The sequence below is a fragment of the Bufo bufo genome, chromosome 7 (genome assembly GCF_905171765.1).
Source record: "Bufo bufo chromosome 7, aBufBuf1.1, whole genome shotgun sequence".
In the NCBI taxonomy this organism is placed as follows: domain Eukaryota; kingdom Metazoa; phylum Chordata; class Amphibia; order Anura; family Bufonidae; genus Bufo; species Bufo bufo.
Window position 1 is genome coordinate 127,638,058 of NC_053395.1, and position 19,449 is coordinate 127,657,506.

At 43.5% G+C, this 19,449-nt stretch overlaps 1 protein-coding gene across 2 annotated transcripts in view; it reads left to right on the forward strand.

Annotated features, from left to right (window-relative positions):
* Nucleotides 1–19,449, forward strand: part of PLEKHM3 (pleckstrin homology domain containing M3) — a 401,278-nt gene that overhangs the window by 60,696 nt on the left and 321,133 nt on the right. For both annotated transcript variants that reach the window (XR_005780515.1, XM_040440444.1), the window contains exon 2: nt 171–828. Coding sequence is in view for 1 of the 2 variants with exons in the window: in XM_040440444.1 (XP_040296378.1) it covers nt 264–828 (565 nt within the window). In the remaining variant the exon portion in view is untranslated. The remainder of the gene's footprint in view (nt 1–170; nt 829–19,449) is intronic.

Consider the following 19,449-nt stretch of genomic DNA (forward strand, 5'->3'; position numbering starts at 1 on the left):
TTCCAAAGAAATTTGACCCTCAGTGGATCCCCCAAATATTCTTAAAATGCATTCTAAGTTTTATGATGTGTGGGATTGTAATGGGAAGTCTGGAATATGTTGCTTTGTAACAGGTAACACCTTTTTTGCTGGTAACTACAATTTCATGTTTGTATTGTGTTTTCTAATAGGGTTTCAACTTGAAACAGTTCAAAATCAACCTAGCCACAAGGGGACATCAAGGCTAGTTAATGTATCATCTTTAACTACAATATCAGCAAAGAATGGAGGCTCTGGAAGTAGACGACATCAGTCCAGCACTTGAGGTCACTGAAGACCTCTTCAATTCATTTGATAATCTAGAGCACGTGAGTCATCAGTCTGAAGTCTTTGGCATTCATGAAGTTCCAGAACTCTTGGGAAATGACATATCTGATAGAATAAAGCTGCATGTTGATGGTCAAAATGCCAATAATTCTCAACGTAGCATCATTTGGGAGAGATGCAAAAGTAGCCTCTTTGATGCCAAAGCAAAGAATGGTATTCATGCCAAAGAACATTTTTCATCAACCAGAAGAACATTTCCGGATGTGCCCTCTTTGGCTGGTGAAGGAAAAGACTCTTCCTCAATTAAGTTTTTTACACCTTGTCATCATAGACGTGACAGGCCTCGCTCAGTTAATGACACGGTAGTCCTTAATGAAGAGACTCCTAAATTTAAACCAGGACACAACAGATCTCGGTCTGATGTCAGTCATGTAGACTGGAATAATGTCCGCAAACCTGCTCCGTTGCAGCGGTCATCAAGCCAAGGGGTTCACTTCGCCAGAGATATTGAAGGAAATACCGGTATGGCTTGATTTACTCTATCTGAATTATCTTAGTGTAACAGTGGTAAGCATCTACCCCTTCTGCATTCTTGTCATTGAATGTAATGGCATTTCTAGGCAAAGAACAAAACTTTTACTGAAAATGTAATAATTCCCCACCCATTTTATGTGTAGAACAAAACACACATATTCGTGGAACAGGACTTCCATTGCTGTGATTATAACTTACTACACATAACGTTGGCAGCCCTGCTCACTAATCTAAGGATTGCTGGCTTTCCATTTATGCTGGTTTATGATATCCCCTGAGGCTGCCAGCGGTAGCGCCTGTTTAGTCTGTGTGTCTAAACAGAGGTCTATGGCATCTCCAAGCTGTCGTAGATATATCTGTCCTTATTTAGACCAGAAAACTGATGAAAATGAAGATAAATGTGGCGGGCCCACTAAATTTGTCGCAAGTGGCTTTCAGAAAGTTGCAAACACATGGTTTGCAACTTTTTTACACCAGAAAAGTTGCGTGGTGGACATCAGTTTTATCCCCATGCATTCTGAATGGAGAGCAATCAGTTCAGGATGCATCAGGATGTCTTCAGTTCATTCTTTTTGACTGATCAGGACAGAGATAAAACCGCAGCATGCAATGGTTTTATATCCGGCCCAAAAAAACGGAACACTTGCCTGAATGCCGGATTCTGCATTTTTTATCCATAGGAATGTATTAGTTCAAAATATCGGAATGCCGGATCCGAAATAAATTAGAAAAAAATAAATGCTGGATCCGTTTTTTCGGATGACATCGAAAAGACGGATCCAGCATTTCAATGCATTTGTAAGATGGATCAGGAGCCTGATCCGTCTTACAAATGCCATCAGTTGGCATACGTTTTGACGGATACGGCAGGCAGTACCGGCGACGTAACTGCTTGCCGGATCGCTCTGCCGCAAGTGTGAAGGTAGCCTTAAAAGTGCCTCTGTTTACCCAGTTAATGAGCAAAACACTTGTTCATGGGGTAATAGGATCATTCTCGCAGACCCCAAAATACTCTTTTGCCAGCAGCAGATCCTGCTATTTTGGCAAACAATGATTCTGTATGGGGATGAGTGATGGCATTAATGATCGCTCCTAACTATTCTATGGAGGAGATTGCTGCATGTAAATTTTGTGGTCTCCTCCACAAATGAACAAATGATTTTAGGAAGGAACACTTCTTTTCCGACAATCAGCTCCATCAGGCCATGTAAAGGGTCCTTAACTGAAGTGAATCTGTAGTCATTCCGTGGCAAGATAGCATGAAAGTTTACGGCAGGGTCTCCTCATAGCATAAGAGCTGCCACTTCCACCCCACCAATGTTAAGTGACTTTATCAGATTGGTCAAGTTTATCCACGTTACATACATTCAGAACACTAGAAAATGAGTGTGAGGACTCACCATACAGCTCCCCATATCTCAGTTCCTGAATCTTGTAGTGATGTGGAAGAAAGAGTAGGCTATCGGAGGGCTATTTCACATTTGGAATTGTTGTACAGTACAAAGCCATAACACTGCTGCTAATTGCAGCCTCTGATCTTTGTACTGCATGTTAACCCCTTTATGACATATGATGTAATGGTACGTCATAGTGGTAGGTGACTTGCCGCAATTTGACCCATTACGTCATGGTGATTGGCCTGCCTGATCAGAGTGGGGGTCTGGCAGTCACTGATAGCCGGGCCCCTGCTGTATCCGCCGACATCGCTGTAAAAAGCGATGCCGGCGGATTAACCCCTTCAATGCTGCGATCAGTGCTGACCGCAGCATAGATGGTGTTTTGTGGCAGGTGAGGGACCCCATTGGGTCCCTGCGCTGCGGTGACTGGGGACCCGATGTGTGAGGAGGCAGCCCGATAATACACTAACAGGCAATGCATTATAATATAGATGTATTGTATTGCATTGCAGAGGGGATCAGACCCCCAAAAGTTGAAGTCCCAGAGTGGGACAGAAATAAAGTTTAAAAAAAGTCCAAAAAAAGTGTCTGAAATAATTTTCAATTAAAAATAAACCTCCCCTTTCCCCTGATTTTTATAATAAATCAACCGGCTCTATAAATATATCACATAATGTACCCCGTCAGATAAACACAGTAAAAAAATTAAAATAAAAACTGTGCCAAAAAAAGCTATTTTTGTCACCTTACATTACAGAAAGTGCAACACCAAGCAATCAAAAAGGCGTATGTACCCCAAAATAGTACCAATCAAACCGTCACCAATCAGATCCTACCTAAGACAATCGGACAAAAAATAATAATAATACGGCTCTCAGACAATGAACACACTAAAACATCATTTTTTTGTTTCAAAAATGCTTTTATTGTGTAAAACTTAAATAAGAAAAAATACATATTAGGTATTGCCACGTCCGTAACGACCTGCTCTATAAAAATAGCACATGACCTACACCCACAAGTGAACGCTGTAAAAAAAAAAAAAAAATTATAATAATAATAAAAACTGTGCCAAGACAACTAATTTTTTTGATCACCTTGCCCCATAAAGTGTAATATTGAATGATCAAAAAATCATATGTACCAATAAAAACGTCAACTCTTTCTGCAAAAAACTAGCCCCTACACAAGACTATCGGCAGAAAAAAAAAATAAGGCGTTCAGAAAATGGAGACACAAAAACATAATTTTTTTTCAAAAATACTTTATTATCTAAAACTCAAACAAAGTAGACGTATTTGATATCGTCATGTCCGTTACAACCTTCTCTATAAAAATAGCACATGATCTAACCTATCAGATGAACATTTTAAAAAATGAAAACTGTGCCAAAACAGCTATTTTTTGTTACCTTGCCTCACAAAAAGCCTAATATCCTAATATAGAGCGATCAAAAAGTCATATGTACCCAAAAAATAATACCAATAAACTGTCACCTTATCCCAGAGTTTCCAAAATGGGGTCACTTTTTGGGAGTTTCTACTGTAGGGATGCATCGGGGGGCTTCAAATTGGACATGGTGTCTAAAAACCACTCCAGCAAAATCTGCCTTCCAAAAACCATGCAGCAGTCATTTTCTTCTGCGCTCTGCCGTGTGCCCTTACATCAGTTTACCACCTCCACATGTGGGGTGTTTCTGTAAACTGCAGAATCAGGGTAATAGATATTATTATATTATTTTGTTTGGCTGTTAACCCTTGATGTGTTACAGAAAAAAATCTGCCCAAAAAGTGCAATTTTGAATTGTCATCTCCATTTTCCTTTAATTCTTGTGGAACACCTAAAGGGTTAACAAAGTTTGTAAAATCAGTTAGCTTGAGGGGTGTAGTTTCTAAAATGGGTCATTTATGGGTTGTTTCTACTATGTAAGCCTCACAAAGTGACGTCAGAACTGAAATGGTCCTTAAAAAGTGGGTTTTGGAAATTTTCTTAGAAATGTTGAGAATTGCTTCTAAAATTCTAAATAGTCTAAACAAGAAAATAGCATTTTCAAAATGATGCCAACATATAGGGATTGTTAAAGGGGTTGGCCACTCTGTTAGCACTTATTAAAACTATATAGAAAGTAGGGAGATATTACACTTACTAATATATCTTCTTAAGCAGATCTGCCTGGTTTTCCTGCTATTGGCAGCCACGCCCCCTCCTGTCCTGCTCTCACCACGCCCCCTCCTGTCCTGCTCTCACCACGCCCCCTCCTGTCCTGCTCTCACCACGCCCCCTCCTGCCCTGCTCTCACCACGCCCCCTCCTGTCCTGCTCTCACCACGCCCCCTCCTGTCCTGCTCTCACCACGCCCCCTCCTGTCCTGCTCTCACCACGCCCCCTCCTGTCCTGCTCTCACCACGCCCCCTCCTGTCCTGCTCTCACCACGCCCCCTCCTGTCCTGCTCTCACCACGCCCCCTCCTGTCCTGCTCTCACCACGCCCCCTCCTGTCCTGCTCTCACCACGCCCCCTCCTGTCCTGCTCTCACCACGCCCCCTCCTGCTCTCACCTGCCATGGAGGAGCTACCTGTTCATGCCTGAAGGAGTGTGCTGCTGTCTGGGTCCTAAAGCACCCTGCTTGTATCAGAGGTGCTATCCTTCTGTGATTGGCACTCCTGGCTGTGCAGGGCTAGCAGGGGCACTTGTTAAAAGCTAAAATAAAAAAAACTTTTGCAGGAGGAAGGGAGACTGAGGGGAAGCTGTGATGGCTGATCTGACTGCAGGCTCTGCTCCCTCTGTTTCCCCTGTACTGAGAGGATCCTGCCAACATGTGAGGATGTAGCAGAGCCAGGTTAGCGCTGTGGACCACAAACTGTGAGCAATCCCAGTGTCTGTCCTGTTTATGGCCCCTCTGCACTGTGTTCTTATCACAGACATATTACAGCCAGACCAACAGTTCAGGAGCTTTAACCCCTTGTGAGCTGTCAGTATGGCTGAGGTCAGTAATATCAGCAGCAGTCACTGGTCTAACCATCTATAATTGTGTGCCCTCTCCTTCCTGTGTATATGGTGCTATGTGACCCCCACCACTGCATATAGAGATCCGTGACCCCCTGTACACTGTATACAGTGATCCGTGCTAACAGTAGCCCACGAGTGCCTCCAGAAGTCCGCTCCGGCCCCATTCACTTTAATGGGGACAGGTCGGAGATGCGGCCGCAGCATGGCAAATATGCTGAGAAACGCAAAAAACGCAACGTGCTGGGCATCAGTAAATGGAGCCGGAGCGGACTTCTGGCGGCACTCGTGGGCTAGTGTTAGCACGGATCTGGCAGGGGAACAGCCTGCCAGACCCTGCTGACGCTAGTGGGAAAGTAGCCTTAGTCGTGTGATGATAGACAGGATGCTCCTCTCTATGTGAGCAGATCGATTTGTACAAATTTATTTATCAGAGCTCTTGTGCAACAAAGATCTGTCCCCCCGCTCAACAGCCCCCTCCTATGGCAGTCCATGCACCTAAACAGAAGTCTATGACAGCTCAGAGGTGCCGTGGATTTCTGGCTTCATTTGAGTCACAAAACTGGCGAAAATTAACATAAATTTGTTGGGGCGACTGTCACGCCCCCTCCCTGCCATTGTCACAGCCAGTTAAAAAGTCGCAAACACACACTAATTAACGCCACTTTTTAGAAAGAGGGGAAATGATAAATCTCCCCCTCTGTTCATTCTGTTCATGGCTTAAATCCAATGGTGCAACAAGAAATGACTGGGCCCTACAGCAAGTTTATGAACAGGGCCCCCCCTCTCCCCCCAGTAACATATGTATGAGCACCCTATTCCTGTGTGCTGCTGGGACTGGGGCCTACTTCCTATTGCTATGTCTGTACAGCAGTTATTGATATTATCTGAGGGGGTCTTGTCTCTATGGAAACATAGGTGGGCGGGAATGTCATGTGACTGCTCCTCTGAACATGCTTGCTGCAATGCATGCTGGGATTTTTACTTTCACTTTCACAGCTGGTCTGAGGAGCTCCTCCAGGGAGGCACGTCATGGTGAAGAGGTTACAAGAATGATATGTAGCCAGTACATCTCACATGATAGAAATACTTCATGGTTATGGCTATTGTCTGGGGCACTTTGGATTTTTCATACTTAGGCTAGCCAACCCCGTTAAGTAATAAACATTTTTCGAGGTATCAATTTCGGTTTTAAAAGCAGAGAAATAGAAAATTGTGAAATTGTGATTTTTATTTTTTATAAATAAAAATGAAGTACAATGTGTCACGAGAAAACAATGGATGGCTTGGATAAGTAAAAGCGTTCCAAAGTTATTACCACATAAAGTGACACATGTCAGATTTGCGCTGGGGAGCAGAAACTGGCCCGGGGTAGAAGGGGTTAAGAAAACATTTTTGCCGTGCAGAAAATCCAGATTTTTGCATCAAGGTTGCACCTTCTAAAAAATTCTGTCCACTTGGGTAAAGTACTGCAGGGTCAAAAACTTGAAGTGACCTGAGGCCACTGCCTTATGGGTCCATTCACACGTCCGTGAATGTGTCTGCACCCGTTCCGGAGCACGCCCCCGATCTTTCGGTCCGCGGCTCTGGAAAGAAATAGAACATGTCCTATTCTTGTCCGGACAAGAATAGGCAGTTCTATGGGGGTGCCGGCCGGGTCTATTACGGATCTGTAATTTGCACACTTCGGACGTGTGAATGGACCCTATAGGTGGATTTTGCATCAGCTTTTGTAAGCCAATGCCATGAGTGGGTCCAAATCACAAAAGATGATTAAATCTTTCTATTATTATTTTTTTCTTATCATATTATACAGGGAGTGCAGAATTATTAGGCAAGTTGTATTTTTGAGGATTAATTTTATTATTGAACAACAACCATGTTCTCAATGAACCCAAAAAACTCATTAATATCAAAGCTGAATATTTTTGGAAGTAGTTTTTAGTTTGTTTTTTAGTTTTAGCTATTTTAGGGGGATATCTGTGTGTGCAGGTGACTATTACTGTGCATAATTATTAGGCAACTTAACAAAAAACAAATATATACCCATTTCAATTATTTATTTTTACCAGTGAAACCAATATAACATCTCAACATTCACAAATATACATTTCTGACATTCAAAAACAAAACAAAAACAAATCAGTGACCAATATAGCCACCTTTCTTTGCAAGGACACTCAAAAGCCTGCCATCCATGGATTCTCTCAGTGTTTTGATCTGTTCACCATCAACATTGCGTGCAGCAGCAACCACAGCCTCCCAGACACTGTTCAGAGAGGTGTACTGTTTTCCCTCCTTGTAAATCTCACATTTGATGATGGACCACAGGTTCTCAATGGGGTTCAGATCAGGTGAACAAGGAGGCCATGTCATTAGATTTTCTTCTTTTATACCCTTTCTTGCCAGCCACGCTGTGGAGTACTTGGACGCGTGTGATGGAGAATTGTCCTGCATGAAAATCATGTTTTTCTTGAAGGATGCAGACTTCTTCCTGTACCACTGCTTGAAGAAGGTGTCTTCCAGAAACTGGCAGTAGGACTGGGAGTTGAGATTGACTCCATCCTCAACCCGAAAAGGCCCCACAAGCTCATCTTTGATGATACCAGCCCAAACCAGTACTCCACCTCCACCTTGCTGGCGTCTGAGTCGGACTGGAGCTCTCTGCCCTTTACCAATCCAGCCACGGGCCCATCCATCTGGCCCATCAAGACTCACTCTCATTTCATCAGTCCATAAAACCTTAGAAAAATCAGTCTTGAGATATTTCTTGGCCCAGTCTTGACGTTTCAGCTTGTGTGTCTTGTTCAGTGGTGGTCGTCTTTCAGCCTTTCTTACCTTGGCCATGTCTCTGAGTATTGCACACCTTGTGCTTTTGGGCACTCCAGTGATGTTGCAGCTCTGAAATATGGCCAAACTGGTGGCAAGTGGCATCTTGGCAGCTGCACGCTTGACTTTTCTCAGTTCATGGGCAGTTATTTTGCGCCTTGGTTTTTCCACACGCTTCTTGCGACCCTGTTGACTATTTTGAATGAAACGCTTGATTGTTCGATGATCACGCTTCAGAAGCTTTGCAATTTTAAGAGTGCTGCATCCCTCTGCAAGATATCTCACTATTTTTGACTTTTCTGAGCCTGTCAAGTCCTTCTTTTGACCCATTTTGCCAAAGGAAATAATTATGCACACCTAATATAGGGTGTTGATGTCATTAGACCACACCCCTTCTCATTACAGAGATGCACATCACCTAATATGCTTAATTGGTAGTAGGCTTTCGAGCCTATACAGCTTGGAGTAAGACAACATGCATAAAGAGGATGATGTGGTCAAAATACTCATTTGCCTAATAATTCTGCACTCCCTGTATACCTGGTGTTCACTTAAGTCAGCTATACACATTTAATAGCTGCTGGCCGAAAGATCATTATCTCTATCTCTCCCACCTTCCTCACCACTCCCTCATACACATGCATGTTTGGCTTGGCATTTCTGGTGGGAGAACAAAAGGATTGGATGAAAATATAAATTTTGCTATCTCTCACCCAACATCATCTTTTGAGGGTGAGTTGGGTGCTCCCCATACACTTTAAAATGTTGGCGAACTTGCTGTTCTCAGCAGGTTCGGCTGACAACACACTAGGGTTGTTTCGGGTATCGAATTTTCGATACCCAATTGATACTTTTTTTGCCTGGTATCGACCTCGATACCAGGATTTGCCTTTTTTAGATACTAGGCTTCGCTATTGCGCAGTCTAGTAGCAGAGAACAATGAGCGCGCTGCTCTCAGCGCTCTCCGTGTTCTCCTCAGCAGCACAGGGGAGAAGAAAAAAACACTCCCAGGCTGTGAGCTCTGCGCTGCATTTGGGAGTAGGAGACGCCCAGGAGAACAAGGGCAGTCTCTGCCCAGTATAACCAAGTCCCCGAAGATACCGGAGGACATAGCGGGAGAACGAAGCCTTCTGACAGTAACACAGCACTACTGTCCTCTTCTCCTCAGGCTCTTCTTTCCTGGCGCCGCTCTCCTCCTCTGTAGCCAGCAGACTGATCCTCTTGCCTTGCTCCTCTTCCGAGCTCCGCCACAGCGTTACTGAGGTCAGGTGATGAGTGACGTCATAGCGCAGCGGACGTACCTCCCGGCAGTCACTCACTGACAAAAAAAGGCTCCTTACTGGGCTATCGGCTGTACTCCCCTGATGGCGGCCATGCCCACCGATCAGAGCCTTTGTAATGTATATATCACTGTGACAGTTTTTAAAGTACAGGTACACTTTAACATGGGAACCAGTGGGTGATGTACGCTACTGTATGCTTAGATTGTAGCATGGAGTCAAACTTTCTGGACATATACCTTTACCGGAAGGCTGAAATGTGGTGTGAACAGCGGCAGTGACTCCCTTTTCAGCCAGGGGCTCTTATGGACCTACAGCAAGCCCTAGCAGTGACACAGAGATGGGTGAATCTGGTCTATAGACTCGCCATTACACATATCAGATGCCAGACCGCTGTAGCATTAGAGCGGAGGTTTCCCACAATGCACAGGCAGATCCAGAAGAATACAGCGGGTGGACAAGCTGTGGGTGTAGAGCTTACTATTCCGTGCTTTTGCGTTCCTTCTGCTAGTGGAGGTCTAGAGTACATGCCATTCATTTTCAGGGACATGTTACAGGATAATGCCATCCTGCCCACCGCTTCTCAAGCTTCATTAGATATTTACAGGAGCTGGAAATCAAGCACTTTGTCATCTGCCAGATAAAACGGAAGACTAAATGCTGCACGCCTTCTGTTTTCAGAAGAAGACGGCTTCCTTAGAAATTACCTTAAATATCAATTACATTAGGCTTTATTTCATTAATGGTGGATAAAATATGACTTTTGTAAATCTTTCACTGCAAGATAAAATCAGTGTAATCCTATTATGGCGAACAGTAATAACATATAATTTGTTTCTGCAAAGTGCTTTCAGCTGTCCTCATAAAAAGCATTACGTGACTTATTATTGTAATTGCAAATCTGTTCATTTTTATTATCTTTCCACAATATTGGGCTCTGCATAATGGCCCACTGTTCAGATACATGGTCACAGCCATACTGCTTATATTAAATGTAATTATTTGCATGGATGGAGTGAACCTTCTATAGAATATACGTGCAGTCACACAGCGCACTAATGGCTAATTGAATTGTACTTTTATACTGGATTTTTATTAGATTGACTTGCTGGCTGGCTGTGTGCTTGCATTGTTCATCATCTGCCAGATTACTCTATCTTTTTCCTTGCCTGTGAAGATAAAACGACATTTACATATTGAACTTGCGACTAGCCTGTCTCATTTTTTATTTTAATGGAAAACCATGAGTTGTTCCCAAAATAAGAAGTTTAAGGTACAAAAACAACGTACCCAGGTCCGAAAGGGACAGGTACCAAGACCGAGGTGTTACATTCAGTACATTGACTTTTCTATGAGTATGTAATTTGGCTAGTGTATGACACTCAAATCTAGGACCTCCTTCAAGCTGCCGGTTACTGTAATACAACATTTAGCACAGATGCTTCAGTTGGTTCAGGGGCCACAGCTTTTTCTGCCTTCTTTATTGTTTCCTAATTAGTCCTCTATGACAAAAATGACGTGTTTGGTACAACCAAGGCTCTGCCAAGCCTAAAAAGACCATGTCAATCTCTCATTATTATAGGTTTGACTATTAGAGTAAAAGAAAACACAACCCTACCCCGAAGTCTGAACCTAGTTGTTCTATGTTAAATTAAAGGTCAAACACTTAGATTTTACGTGTTTTGGGCTCATTTTATGTAATTAGTGAAAAGAAAAATATAGCACTAGTGTAAAATGAAAAAAAAACTAAACAAAAAAAAACACCTGGAAAACTTAAATGGGTTGTGCAGGCAGAATATATTGATGACCTATCCTCACGATAGGTCATCAACATCTGATTGGTGGGGCTCCAACATCTGGCACCCCTGCCGATCAGCTGTATGAAGAGGAGGCAGAGCTCCATGCAAGCTTCCTCTTCAATACACTGCATGTCTTCTCCCTTGCAGCGGCGGTGCAGTGTAATTACAGTGCTTGGCCCACTCAAGTGAAAGGTGCGGGTACTTGTAATTATACTGTGCCTCCTTGATGACGGGCAGTGTAATCAAGAGGAAGTTGTGGTCGCATGGAGCGCCACCTCCTCTTCAAACAGCTGAGGATAGGTCATCAATATATACTGCCTGCACATCCCCTTTAATGTAATTGAGCTGAAATTGACCAAATATAAACTGCTAGTGGTACTTGGCTATTGATCAAACAGCCAGGCTGATGCACCTTTTATTTTTGGTTTTGCAGCAGTGTATATGTTGCCATCGCCCCTTTCTGTGTTACAGGCTGCCACTCTGGCATGGTAACAGTCATACAGGTGCCAGATATTCCCCTGTGGTGTGTCATTACAAGCTCTTTCAACTTGGACCTGTAATTCAACCAAGGTGGTCATTGGCTGCTGTGTATGGAAGATCACCCCATTTAGTGCCAGACATACTTGATGAGGGAGAGATCTGGAGATCGAGCAGGATAGTGGAGCTGCTGGGCACCTTGAAGAGCACGTTGGGTAGATGGGGCAGTGTGTGAACTGGTTGTGTTGTTGGAACCAGGGCTGTGGAGTCGGTAGATAAATGGTCCGACTCCGACTCCTCAGTTTTTGGTACTTCTGACTCCGACTCCTCTGTATTTAATATGCGAATGTATTTTATACATTCCTTGAAGGAAAGAAAGGCAACATACAGGTCATTACCACAGAACTACTGGCTAGGAAGCTGCTGCCTTCTCCTTAGTGGGCTGATCTTCTGCTGAAGATCGGGCAGTGGGAGGATCCAGGAAGGGGCATGGGAAGGGGCATTTATTTTAAAACATGATTTCCCTAGTAGAATCCCATAATCATGTTTAAAGGGCTTCTGTCACTCCACTAAACTCATATTTTTATTTTTGTCTCCTTAAAATCCTTATGCTGCGATTTCTCAATATATAGGGCTATTACTCAGTTTGGTTCAGTAGTTATATCAAAAACGGACTTTTATAATCTGCAAATTACCTCTCTAGCAGCCGCATCCTCCATTCATAATGACGCCCCCTCCTCATGTTGATTGACAGGACCAGCCAATGCGCTCGTCCTCTGATGGGCCCTGTCTGCGTTTTAAATCTCGCGCTGGTCTTCAGTTCGCGCAGGCGCACTGAGTGGAGGACGCTCGCTCGGCCGCTCCATCCTCAGTGCGCCTGCGCCGATGACGTCACATGTACACCCGGCGCAGGCGCACTGAGGATGGAGCGGCCGAGCGAGCGTCCTCCTCTCAGTGCGCCTGCGCCAACTGAAGACCGGCGCAAGATTTAAAACGCAGACAGGGCCAGTCAGAGGACGAGCGCATTGGCTGGTCCTGTCAATCAACATGAGGAGGGGGCGTCATTATGAATGGAGGATGCGGCTGCTAGAGAGGTAATTTGCAGATTATAAAAGTCCGTTTTTGATATAACTACTGAACCAAACTGAGTAATAGCCCTATATATTGAGAAATCGCAGCATAAGGATTTTAAGGAGACAAAAAAAAAAAATGAGTTTAGTGGAGTGACAGAAGCCCTTTAAAGTTTAAGCTAACAATCTGAGTTTACAAGTTTTTATAGCCTTAGCTGAATGACAGCAGTTTTTCAAATGGTTTACAGCTTCAGTCTTGAGCTATTGACTATCCATTCCCTTCACTTATACAAGTGTCTCTAGTCCTGCAAAAAACATACTTACTTGATCAGTTATCAGTGAGAGGCTAGGTTAACCATGGGCGTTGCGTTCCCTGTAACAGCGGAACACAACACAATGGAAAGTATAAGTATTGCCGCTCCTTAACTGTGCGTTGCGTGCCATATAGTGAAGCAAATGAAAAGCATGCTTCTTCATAATCACTTAATGTGTTCGTTTTGCGGTAACGTGACGCACTGCATGCATTGGCCTTTATTCTTACAGTAGAGAAGTACAGTATTTTTCGCAAAAGTGGGGGAAAAATAGCAATGCGTCTTATGGGGGCGAATGCTGCGACCGTCCGGTGAATAGGCTGAGAGGGAGGAGGGGCTGGGGGCCGGCATCTGTTTCTGTAATGGCAGCGGGGCCCGGTGCAGTCACTGTATTCTACTACACCGGGCCCCGCTCACTGTAGTATACGGTAATCATATCTAACTTGTGGGTATTGTTTAAGTATTCCAATCATCTTAAATCTAGCGCTGTACTACTTACTACTAACTTCTTGGCAGTCAGGAGGCCGGGTGGGTGCTCGTAGCGTAGCTCACTACGTTACGTGCCTGCTCCGCCCACTTTATGAATGAAGCAGGCCCTGGGCCCTACTGCCATTACAGAAACAGATGCCAGCCCCCATTCACTACACAGGGACACTGTTATGGGGCGGATCTGTGGATGACACATAAGATAAGATGCTATATATGTGCCCCCACAATGTTCCCCCATAACAGTGCCACCCACAGATGCCCCCATAACAGTGCCACCCACAGATGCCCCCATAACAGTGCCACCCACAGACCACCATTAGTTCAAAACCCACCAAAAGCACACCTTTTGGTTCAAATATTTTTTCTTTCTTATTTTCCTCCTGAAAAAAACTAGGTGCGTCTTATGGGCTGGTGCGTCTTATAAGGCGAAAAAAATACGGTAATTAATTATAACTTTTTGTGAATTGGGACATTTAAACTTGCTTTTTTTTTATTTATTCCAATTTAAATCTAGTCGGAGTCGGTTCATTTTTTGCCGACTCCGACTCCAGGTACCCAAAATTGCCTCCGACTCTGACTCCACAGCTCTGGTTGGAACACCACATGTCCTGAATCAGTTAATGCTATAGGAATGGTTCCACGTTGTCCTGGACACATACTGAAGGCTGGTCAATGTTAATTCCATGTGTTAGCTAATAAGTGGACAGGCACACTCACATGTGAGGTCACGGGAGAATGCTGAAAATATAAAGCTCTATTTAATAGGTAAAATCACATACAGCATAAAATATGTCTCAATTATAGAACATATAGTAATTGAATTTAATTAATTCCATGTGTACCAGATGGGAAGGCTGTGGTAGCTAATGGCACTCCAAACATAACTCCTGGTGTTGGTCCTGTGCATCTCTGCACTATTCATGATGGCAATAGGTGCTCTCCATCCCCACTCTAATATGACCTTCAATAAATAGTAGTGTTCTGTGATGCGTCTCTCATTAGTAGTACTAACAGAGTCAATCTGAGCCCAGTCAGTTTTTCAGGTGGTCTTTTTTTTATTTTTCTGGTAGTATAATTATGTACAAACACAATAGAAATAGATCCCTATCTCCCTATCCTTTATGTAAGAAATACATTTTTACAACATAACAAAAAGGTTATCGCCATTAAATTGTTGGACCAATAGCTTCTGACATTAAAGACCATTTCCCTTGTCTCATATATATGTATATATAATATATACAGCTTTATGCTAAAATAAAGTTTCCCCATAAATCTGCACTCAATACCTTTATAATGAGAAAGTAAAAACAGAATTTAAGAAATATTTTCAAATTTATTAGAAAGGAAAAATTTAAATTTCTAAAACCAAAATGATTTAGAAAAAAACACACCACTACATACATGGTCTCACAGCTGACAATGCATATCGGAGCAAAAACCAAGCCACAAGGAGGAAAGAACTGTCTGTAGAGCTTAGAGACAGGATTGTGGGAGGCACAGATCTGGAGAAAGGTACAAAAATGTCTGTGTTACTGAAAGTTCTCAAGAGCGCAGTGGCTTCCATAATTCTTGAATGGAAAAAGTTTGGAACAACCAGGACTCTTCCTTGAGCTGGCCTCAACACCAAACTAAGTACTTGGGGAAAATGGCCTTGGTAAGAAAGGTGATCAAAACTCAATGGTCACTCTCGCTGAGCTCCAAACATCTTGTGTGCAGATGGGAGAAACTTCTCAAAGGTCAACTATCACTGCAGCACTACATCAATCTGGACATTACAGAAGAGTGGCTAGAAAGAACCCTCTCCTCCATAAAAGACACATGAAATCCCGCCTGGAGTTTGCAAAGAAACACCTAAAGGACTCTCAAACTGTGAGAACCGAACTTTTTTGGCCTCCATTCTTAGTGTCATTCTGAAGGAAACCAGGCACTGCTCATTACCTGCCTAATAGTAATCCCTACAGTAAATCATGCTGGTGCCAGCATCATGCTTTGGGGGTGTTTTTCAGATAAGGAAACTGGTCAGGGTTGAGAGAAAGGTGAATGAAAAAAAGTACAGAGATATTCTTAATGAAAACCTAATCCAAAGTGCTCTGGATCTCAGACTGGTCCAAAGGTTCACTTTCCCACAAGACAGTGACCCTAATCACACATCCAAGACCACAGAAGAGTGGCTTAGGGACAACTGTGCTGCCCGGTCAATCCATCTCTCCCCTCGTTTCTCCTCTGCCTCTACCCTCTGCCAATCCTTTCACTGGCTCTCCATTGCCCAGTGATTTCAGTTTAAACTTTAAAGTACTAACAACTACATATAAGGCTGTCCACAATCTGTCCCCTCTTTACATCTTTGACCTGCTTTCTTGATACTCCACATGTAATCACCGATCCTCACAAGACTTCCTTCTTTGTTCTCATCTGTTCTTCACACACTTGTCTACAAGATTTCTCACATGCCTCTCCTCTACTCTGGAGCTTGCTACCCGGGCAGACTCTTCCCCAACATCCAACGGTCAAAAGTAATCTGAAAACCCACCTATTCAGGAAAGACTACCACCTGCAATGACCGTACTGCTACAACGCAGCCAAATGAGCAGCTTTTGCCTTCACCTTCTGTGTTCTTCCCCCTACTATTGTAGTTTGTAAGCTCTCTCGGGCAGGGTCCTCTCTCCTCTGTACCGGTCTGTTAATAGTTTCATGTTTACTGTATTTTTTATATTACATAAGCATAACCCCTCTTAATGTACAGCGCCATGGAACTAATGGAGCTTTCAAATAAATAACTCTGAATAATACCAATCGAACATCTCTGGAGAGTCCTGAAAATGGCTGTTCACTGATGGCCCTCATTCAACCTGACTGAGATTGAGAGGATCTGCAGATAAGAATCGCAGAAAATTCCCAAATCCACATGCGCAAACCTTGTGGCGTCATACCCAAGACTGGAGGGTGGAATTGCTGCCAAAGGCGTTTCAACTAAGTATAGGAAAAAAGGGTCTCAATACCTATATCAACGCAATATTTTAGCCTTTCATTTTCTGTAAACTAGGAAAGATTTCAAATATTCTGTTTTCACTTTGTCATTAGGGGATACTGAGTGCAGAATGATGGGGGAAAACTTAAGTTTTTATTTCAGCACAAGGCCATAATGTTAAATGTAAAAAGGGTAAAAGGGTCTGAAGACTTTCTGAATGCATTAAATATATATAGCAGTCTCTGTGTGAGTTGTTATGATGTTATGGTCAAGGCCTAATAAAAAGCAGCACAGTCACATAAACCCCACCAGCCACGTCTAATATAGTCATAAAATAGTGGCGCAAATGTGTGTTGTGGCAAATTTTGCCTTGCTTGGTCACAACTGGTTGTGGCTTATCAGGTGCCCTCGTTATGCAGCTATATCTACCTGTGAGCTGTAAGTTTGGGGTCAGTCTATCTTATGTCTTGCTGGGTGTAGCACCTTGCTGCTCACCCAGTTTTGTGTGGTGTCACCTGGTGAAGTGTTGATGTTAATGCCTTGTCTGATCTTCTGTACCTGTTCTGTGATGATTTTCATGTTGCTATCCTTGTACATGCCTTGCCTGTTCTTCTGTACCTGTTCTGTGTCTGGTTCCATGTCTAGCCTAGCAGTGCTGTACTGCATCTGATAGCTTGGCAGTGCTAAACTGCTTCCGATCCTGTCTTTTCCAGGTCCAGCCTGGCAGTGCCTACTGCTTCTAATCTAGTCTGTTCCTTGACTGTCTTGCAGTGCCTTACTGCTTCTGTTGCTGTGTTTGTCCTGCCTTCGTGAGAGGGCCTCTGGGTTCTCCGGAGGGAGGAGCTCTAGTCTGTGTGCAGCTCTGCCTGAGACCGCCATGCTTCTATTCCGCTTGGGGTCCAGGCACCTGCTTCTGTGCTGGTTCCCTTTGTCTTGTTGTCTGATCCATGTGCTGTGTTTGTATGGCTTCCAGTTCTGTTGTCTGTTCTGCTGGTGCTTGCACCTGCGTGGTTCCTTGCAGATAGGGGCCAAGTGTACCGGGACCTTCCTGGAGGTGTGACGAGTGAGCCCTTGGCCCAGTTCATCCCCACCACCAGGGACTCTGTGAAGAACGGGGTTCACTGGCTCTTCGCCCTCCTTGGTTTTGCCTCCGATCTGCCGGTGCACTTAGTTCTGTGGTAGTGCTACCACTATTGCCTAACCTGCTCTACTGTAATGTGCTTTTATTACATGTGTAATAAAGTATTCTGTTAGTCCCTGGTCTGTATCTTGCCTGTTCCAGATAAAAATGTCCCATGGCGCAAAAGACCAACCACAGGTCAGTAGGATCTTGGTTTAAAGTATTTATTGCAGCTATACAACGCGTTTCGGGGAATCACTCCCCTTCATCAGGTAGAAAAGGCTGCACACATATTGATGACATAAACTACAAACATTTATACTAAATAGAACCGCCTGTTCAGGCGGTAAAAAGGGGAGTGGCATCTGGGATGATTGATGTCTCCCCAGTAATAAAAACAGTAACACTTTATTATAAAACAACTGATGGACATTTCTATGTATTGCCATGAAATGAGGAGGAGATTTGTATGGAAGAACAGCAAAGACACTTCGGTTGGTCACACATGAAACTACCCAGGGGTCTAGGGGGGAGGTATATCTTTGACTAGTCTTGTTGTTCACGTGGGTCCGCAATTTGCTGGGAGCTAGTAGGTTTTTTTAATGTTTTCGCTCTTCTAAAAGCACAGGCTCGAGCGTCCCTTTGCGAGGCGCTGAAACATAACGTGTGCTCCCGATCGCATGGCAACGGCCATCACATGTGCCAGCCACCCCCATGTGATCTCCATCACGTGACTTCACTGATCATAATAAGTGCTCCTGGTCCCTTGGACATCGCTCTATCTGCCAAACATACTATACATTTTAAAAAAAAGTCTTTCTCCTCCTAATGTATTTATCTCTCGTATGGAATCAACCATCAGTTGTTTTATAATAAAGTGTTACCGTTTTTATTACTGGGGAGACATCAATCATCCCAGATGCCACTCCCCTTTTTACCCCCTGACCCTCAACAGGCGGTTCTTTTTAGTATAAATGTTTGTAGTTTATGTCATCAATATGTGTGCAGCCTTTTCTACCTGATGAAGGGGAGTGATTCCCCGAAACGCATTGTATCGCTGCAATAAATACTTTGAACCAAGATCCTAGTGACCTGTGGCTGGTCTTTTGCGCCGTGGGACATTTTTCTCTGGAAATTTGCATCTTCTTGGGGATTCCAGGCATCTCCAATAAGCCTCCGGGCTCTCAGGACCCACTTTGATGAGCTTTCATTAGAGTTGTGCCTATCATTAGCACAACCCAACAAGGTGAGCCTTGTATTTGATTTTTAATTTTCTGTCTAATGCAGAATTACCCTATGGTGTGCCCATCTGCTTAATTACAGCTCGAACTAAGCCTGTGTACCGAATGTATCTTGCCTGTGTCCTGTTTGCAAGACGTCACGGAGGTCTGTCTTGAGCCTCCGACACCTGACACTGCAGAAACCATCTTCCTCCACTAAACAATGTATAGTTCCGGTACCAGCCTAGACTGTATATTATATATCCTCTCCCCTTTCGGCCTGTATATTATATACCATCCCCCCCAGCCTGTGTATTATATATTATCTCCTCCCCAGCCTATATGTTATACATTCCCCCTCCGGCCTGCAATCGTCTCCCAGCCTGTATATTAAAAACATTATTATATCATCTTCATATGTAACACTGTATTATATATTATAGCATTCCCCCAACCTGTATATTATATGATATATCATCTCCCCCACCAGCCTATATATTTTATACAGAATGGGGGACATTTATCAGTAATGGCGTAATTTGCGCTAAAAAAAATACTAACATTACAAATCAAAAGTGGTGATTTGTTTCACTTTATATATCAAAAGGTCCACGCCACTTTTAAACTCCGATTTTTTTTTAAT